This window comes from Pistacia vera, unplaced genomic scaffold (genome assembly GCF_008641045.1).
Source record: "Pistacia vera cultivar Batoury unplaced genomic scaffold, PisVer_v2 Contig373, whole genome shotgun sequence".
NCBI lineage: Eukaryota > Viridiplantae > Streptophyta > Magnoliopsida > Sapindales > Anacardiaceae > Pistacia > Pistacia vera.
The window spans coordinates 231,747-238,868 of NW_022196194.1; the positions used below are offsets into that span (position 1 = coordinate 231,747).

At 37.6% G+C, this 7,122-nt stretch overlaps 1 protein-coding gene across 1 annotated transcript; it reads left to right on the plus strand.

The window, feature by feature from the left end:
* Window positions 1–361: 361 nt before the first annotated feature.
* LOC116140487 (splicing factor-like protein 1) lies at window positions 362–4,381 on the plus strand. Its single transcript, XM_031426113.1, has 2 exons — window positions 362–2,888; window positions 4,015–4,381. The coding sequence occupies exon 1, from the start codon at window positions 471–473 to the stop codon at window positions 2,850–2,852; it is 2,382 nt and encodes a 793-aa protein (XP_031281973.1). The 5' UTR covers window positions 362–470; the 3' UTR covers window positions 2,853–2,888; window positions 4,015–4,381.
* Window positions 4,382–7,122: the final 2,741 nt, after the last annotated feature.

A 7,122-nucleotide genomic window follows, 5' to 3' on the forward strand; every position in this document is an offset into this window, starting at 1 on the left:
ATAAAATTCTCTTATTGTTAAAATTCATAAATATCATCAAATTACTCTTTACATTTATTTTAATATCTAAAATTTAATGATAAAAGAATTTTTGTTATTTTTAAAATATTAGAAACTTTTTTGTTATCTTATTATATCTAAGAGAATTAATGTTATCAACTCTGAGTAAATAACTAACTGGATTGACTGAATTGGGCCAAGTCCAACAACCCAGCCCGATTTACCTGTTTCACCCTCACAACCTTACCAAAAATGATACGGTACCCGAACCCTACCCGGTGAATCCAGCCTCCTAACCTAACCGCCTTTTTAGATCCGAATCCGCCTCGGATATACATATTATGTCCCTGCCTCTTTTTATTCCATCACCATAAATACTTCTACAGGAGACTTCATCTTAATCACTTTTTCGCAATCTGAAAATTTACAGACACCTCGCCAATACACGTTTTTCTGCCTCCCTCACCTCCATGGAATCTCTCGATTCCAACCCCCAATTTCAGCAAACCCTAGATTACAATCAAAATCAAAACCCTGCGTTATCAGAAACCCTAGATCCCGATTCACAAAACCCTCCTAAAAACCTCGCTCCCGATTCTCAAATTCCCCAAAACGCCTCCGAGAATGGCCACAATAACAACTACGCCGAGGAAAATAATAATAGCAATAACGTCATGGCCGATTACGTTAAGCAGAAGCCTTTATTGTCGGAAAATGGTCTAACTAACACTCATTCCGGTACCGACAAGGATCAATCGGGAGGTGAGGAGGAGACCACTAGCAGAAGACGGCGTCGTAGCAGGTGGGACCCGCCGCCGTCTGAGTCGGGCAGCGGTGACCAGGCGAATAATAATAATGACTCGGGGAGTGGGACCAGGAAGCGGAAATCGCGGTGGGCGGATGATGAGCCGAAGCCAGTGATTCAGTTACCGGATTTTATGAAGGACTTCACTGGAGGTATCGAGTTTGATCCTGAAATTCAAGCTTTAAATAGTCGGTTACTAGAAATTTCTAGAATGTTGCAATCTGGTTTGCCTTTAGATGATAGACCAGAAGGGCAGCGAAGTCCTTCTCCTGAACCCATTTATGATAATATGGGAATTAGGATTAATACTAGGGAGTATAGGGCACGAGAGAGATTGAATAAAGAGAGACAGGAAATTATATCTCAAATTATTAAACGAAATCCAGCATTTAAGCCACCAGCGGATTATAGGCCTCCAAAACTTCAGAAGAAGCTTTATATACCAATGAAAGAGTATCCAGGTTATAATTTTATTGGGCTGATTATTGGACCGAGAGGAAACACTCAAAAGAGAATGGAGAGGGAGACGGGTGCGAAGATTGTGATTCGGGGTAAAGGATCTGTGAAAGAGGGAAGGTTGCAACAAAAGAGGGATTTGAAGCCAGACCCGTCAGAGAATGAGGATTTGCATGTGTTGGTGGAGGCAGACACTCCAGAATCACTTGAGGCTGCAGCTGCGATGGTAGAAAAGTTGTTGCAGCCAGTTGATGAGGTTTTGAACGAGCATAAAAGACAGCAGTTGAGGGAGCTTGCAGCCTTGAATGGGACGATAAGGGATGAGGAGTATTGTAGGTTATGTGGTGAGCCGGGACATCGGCAGTATGCATGTCCCTCGCGTACTTCAACTTTTAAGAGTGATGTGCTTTGTAAGATTTGTGGTGATGGTGGCCATCCAACTATTGATTGTCCTGTGAAGGGAACAACTGGGAAGAAAATGGATGATGAATATCAGAATTTCTTGGCAGAGTTAGGAGGAACACTTCCTGAATCAGCTACCAAACAAAGTTCTACCTTGGCTTTAGGTCCTGGCACTTCTGGAAGCAATCCACCTTGGCAAAATAATGCTGGGAGCGGTGGGAGTACTTCACACCCTGGACTAGGGTCAAATGGAGTTAAGCCCATTAAGGAATTTGATGATACTAATTTGTACATTGGATATTTGCCACCTACTCTTGATGATGACGGTTTGATTAGGTTGTTTTCATCTTTTGGTGACATTGTGATGGCTAAGGTTATCAAGGACCGAGTTACGGGATTGAGCAAAGGTTATGGCTTTGTGAAGTATTCTGATGTTCAGATGGCTAATAATGCTATTGCAAGCATGAATGGTTACCGTCTTGAGGGGAGGACCATTGCTGTGAGAGTTGCTGGTAAGCCGCCTCAGCCTACTGTGCCTCCAGGCCCTCCAGCATCAACAGTTCCCACATACCCTGTTTCTACTCAACCAGTTGGTGGCTATCCATCTCAGCAGTTTACACCTGGTGGTCCTCTTCCAAATCCACCACCTGCAAGCTACGCAGGGACTCCGGTTCCATGGGGACCACCAGTTCCCCCACCTTATGCTCCTTATGCTCCTCATGCTCCTCCTCCTCCTGGTTCAACTATGTACCCTCCTGTTCCTGGTCAACCAATGCCCCCATATGGAGTACAATATCCTCCACCAGTGCAGACAGCTCCCCCTGGTGCCTCATCACAGTTTGTGACTTCAAGTGAAGCACAGCAACAAAGCTTCCCACCAGGTGTGCAATCTGAAAGCAGCAGTTCTGCTCCAGCTGTATCAGCAAATATGTACGGGAGCTCCATGGCACCAATGCCACCAAATGCTCAACCGGCGTATGCAACTGCTTCATTAGGTTACCCACCTTACTACAGTGCAGTTCCCCCTCCCCCTCCGCCTGCTCCAGCCTCAAGTGTGGACCATTCACAGAGCTTGGGTAATGTTCCTTGGGCTACTAATCCGCCAGTGCCACCACCCGTTTCTTCTGCAGAAAAGGCAACTTATGGTGCAGATGCTGAGTATGAGAAGTTTATGGCTGAGATGAAATGATGTGGGTCCTTCCAAGTATTGCTTCTTAATTGAGAGGTAATTTGAACCTGTTAGATTTGTCCTTTGGTGATTGCATATGATTTTTGATTAATTTTGCATTTGGTTTGTTTAAATATTTCTCCGTTTTTACTAGCCGGTAACCTTGAAGATGCCAAATATGGCTCTGACAATATGACCTGAGTGGTCATATCGTGTGACTTACTTGTAGGAATTAGGTAGATATGCATGTTTCATGTCTCAACAATTTATTTATTTCTTGTGTTAGAGTTTGATAAAAGATTTTCCGAACACTTTTAAGGGTTCGCCAGTCCCTGCATTTAGAATTGAACTGTATTTCAAGTGAAACTTATGGTATAGCTGTTATTAAATTGTGAACCAAAACTTGCTGCATATTTTTCTAGCAATCTATGATTAATTTATGCTATTTTTTGCCTAGCAGTTGATGGCTGTTGTTTCGCAGAATGTAATATTGTTGATGATGATAGGGGAGACTAATCCTAAAGACCTGTCTTATAAACTAATTCCACAGTGCTGAACCACATGTCTTTCACCTTCACCAGTGTTCTCCAATTTTAAATTTTAGTACTAACAGTGTTCGTTGCTTGATCAGTGATAACAGCCAGGGCAGGGACTGACAAATACAACAGTTCTGACTATTTAGTTTGACTAGTGTTACCATTGCATATTATCATTTTCATTTGGATTTTTATTATATTCATATGCGTATTCTCACTTGGCTTTTGGAGTATGTGAAGGTTTTATAGGAAGGGAAGTGTTGTCGCTTTGTAAGTATATGGCCTGTCCTCTTAACGTAATTACAATACTGAATATTAAAGTATCCAAATTCTTGATCAATGTGATTTTGGTGCTCTGTTATATAGAATGTTGGATCTTATACATATGAGTATGTTTAGATCTTATCAGCAAGTCCTCTCCTTCAGTTTAATTTTATCACAATATTGAATTTGATGATACTTGTATACACCTTATTTTTAAGTTTTCCATATGTTGGTTTAATAACTTCTCTCTTCTTTTTTCCTCCACTCTCATATAGTGAATTTTGTTTGCGAGATAAGCATGAAAAACAGTGTTCCCCTAGTTTGCATTATGTGTTTATGTCTCTTAACCTTTTCTCTTTGTTATTATTGGCTAATTTTTACAGGCCTGATGTTTCTTGGAGCACATATGAACCTGATTCTTACCTCTTGCCATGACTTTGTTGGAAGTTTGGGACTCACATCTTTAACCTTGCTGTACTCTTATGACATTTGCAGAGATTTGGCAGAAGTCTCAGTTCATATAATCGCATCTTGGAGAAGCCATTTTAAAAGCTTATTAATATCATTTATTACTCAATGCTCTTATGTTGGACTTAATTTTATTTCCTATGGATGCTTATTGCCTCCTTCATAATGTTTGGCTGCTAATGTTTCCTTCTATTTTGTGTGAACTGGTTACTGACCAACTGGTTACTGACATTTTCTGTTGTTAAATTGTATTTTCCTTGAATATTTTAACTGATTTTGTTACTTGGCTTAGCTCACTTTTATATTGTGATAATATTGATTTTATTGTGAGAGTATATGGTATCTTACTTGCATGCTTCTGAAGTTTACCTGGCATGCTTCTCTCATTTGCGTGGCCAGAAGGTAAGCATATCTTAGGAACAGAAGGCTTTGGGGTATGTGGAAGAAGCTTTCAATTTTTGCCTTTGTCTATATATATTTTTAGATTCCATTTTTTTTAACAAACCTATTCTGATCTTTCTTCCTAGTTGTCATATGGCAGGTAAAAGAACTCTTATTATCGGTAATCATGGGTATTGGATGTTAGATTTGGTGGCATTTGTATCATAAACTAGAAAAATAAAATTTTATGGTTTTTGGATATGTTCTTACAAACTGTCAAAAGTAATAAATGACTAATATTTTCCTGACATTTATTTAGTAACCAAGTCCAAATAGTGACAGATCTATCTTCTTTGTTCCTCCTTTTCCGTAAGATTTGTAAAGGTAAGAAAACTTCTCGGGTTGTGAGAAGTGATGTTTTTAAATTGGAGTAGCCGAGTGATTAAGATAGTTGAAAAGAATTTGGTTTAGTCTTCTTCTAGAGACACGGTGCTGTAATGTATAATGGAACGGATGGATCCCCTTATGTAAGAGTGGAAAGATTGTTCCATTTAGCCTACGTATATGACTTATTAGGCTTTTTAGGATTTGGTGGTTCAGAGTTGGGGAAGAGTGATTGAGGATAGGATTGTGGAACCTTGCCAACATTTGTTGGACTTTTGTTGATATGTGTATTGGCTATAGCAAGTAATATGTTGTCTGGATGTATGGGATCCTGAACTTTGGTTATTTCTATTTTGGAAGAAATGGTAGAATGATGGTACACCGTGTTTTCCCTTGTAATTGACTAGTTTACATACATTGAGGTCATTTAATTTGCATACAAACTAGCTTCTTTATTACCAAAAATGATTTTCACTCTGAAGTGTGATCTTTACTCATAAAGGAACCAAATAATTTTTATCTTAAAAATGGTTGCTGGGTATGAGCCCCTGATGAATTCCAAGTTTATAAGTTCATCCTTTAAAGTTTTTTTGTTATTTAATAAAAAAAGAAGCAATCTCGTTTCAATATACTTGTTATTTTTGGTGCATTTTGTTGTCTGTCAACAGTAATGCCAATATTCTGGGTACATTTGTTGTTTCATTTGTGTATGTTTGTATTGTTTCAAACTTCATTGTTTGGGGCCATCCTTGGAATGTTAATGTTGTTTCATGCTTTATTAAAAAATTCTCAATATTTGTTAAATGCTTACTTGATATCATCTAATGTTCATCACAAGGTTGATATGTTGCTTAAATATTTTAGTTCTTTTTCAAGTTTGGTAGAGGCTGATTAGTAGTGGGCATGCATCTTCATGTTTTAATGGTTAGATTATTAGCCATCCACGTCTTTTTTTATTTTCCCTCTTGCCTTTTATGAGCTTAGTATTATGTTTTCTAATTATCTCTAAAATGGTGGTAGCCACCTAGATAGCAATGTAATGGTGGTGCATGAAGTACATTGTCGGGAAATGTGTGTTTCTCTATATTTGTCTAAGCATACAAATGACTTTGAGAAATATCTTACATCAAGGTTAAATGATCTCTAACAACTTCCTTTTATATAAAGGACCTTCATATATATGATTGGATATTTATCTAATTGGTCTTTTAATTACTGGACCTAGATTACCATTCTTCTTGATATATGTTGTATTATTTGTTTATTTCTGCATTGTGCATAGTACTATCACTATGTTTTTATGAGTTTAGATGATATATGCATTTCCTAAGGAATTATGTGATTGTTTTGAAGAATGGTAGTATGCTCCCACATACTTTTGGAATATGCGATCCCGTTATTAAGAATTTTTTTTGCTTAGCTTAGAAGAAGTATGGAATCATTGTTAAGAGTACTGTTATATTTTTGCAGAGGTATATTAGCTCTGATGAATTCATGGGATTCATTGAAGATGGCATGACTTTATTTTTGCTGCATCTATTCTTGTTGCTAGTTATATTTATGCCTTTGAAACTGTTAATTTGTTTTAGTGAAAGAATTATAGCTATAATAAACAGAATAGGAGCCAACTACAGTTTTTTTCTTTTTTTTTTTTTTAACCCTCTCCCTATTATCTTAGTAGTTTATTTGATTGAGATTGGAATGTTTAGACTAGTACTATATATTTAGATTAATAGCTTAGGTTCTGCTGGCCTCTTTCTTTATACTGAAAAGACATTGCAACCTTTTGCACCTACTGATAATGTTTTTTGGTTTTATTACCTCAGAAAGCTATCTATTTTTTGAGTTTTTACGTGTTTGACCATATCTGAATTCTTCCGATTTGCTGGTTCTCTCCATTTTTCCAAAAACAGAGATATTGCAAGTTCTTGTTTATCATAGTCATGGTTTTACATTCCCAAGTTGTCTTCTTTCATATTATTGAACAGAATTCCTCTTAACACTCTACAACTGAAGTGATGCTGTCTGTATTAAAGCTTCTCTTAGAATGTGAAATATTGTTTATGGATTTTGTAACTTATTTACAATAATGTGCTAACCTTATTGTGTACAAGTTGGTCAGGATTTATTTCTTTGAGATGATAAGAAGTTTGCCAGGTAGTCATTGCCGTCACAAGTTGTGGATGCTCATCGAAGAAGATATATGGTGTGTCAGCTTATTAGTGTCAGTAATTTTTAGGAAATTGAACTGGAAACTC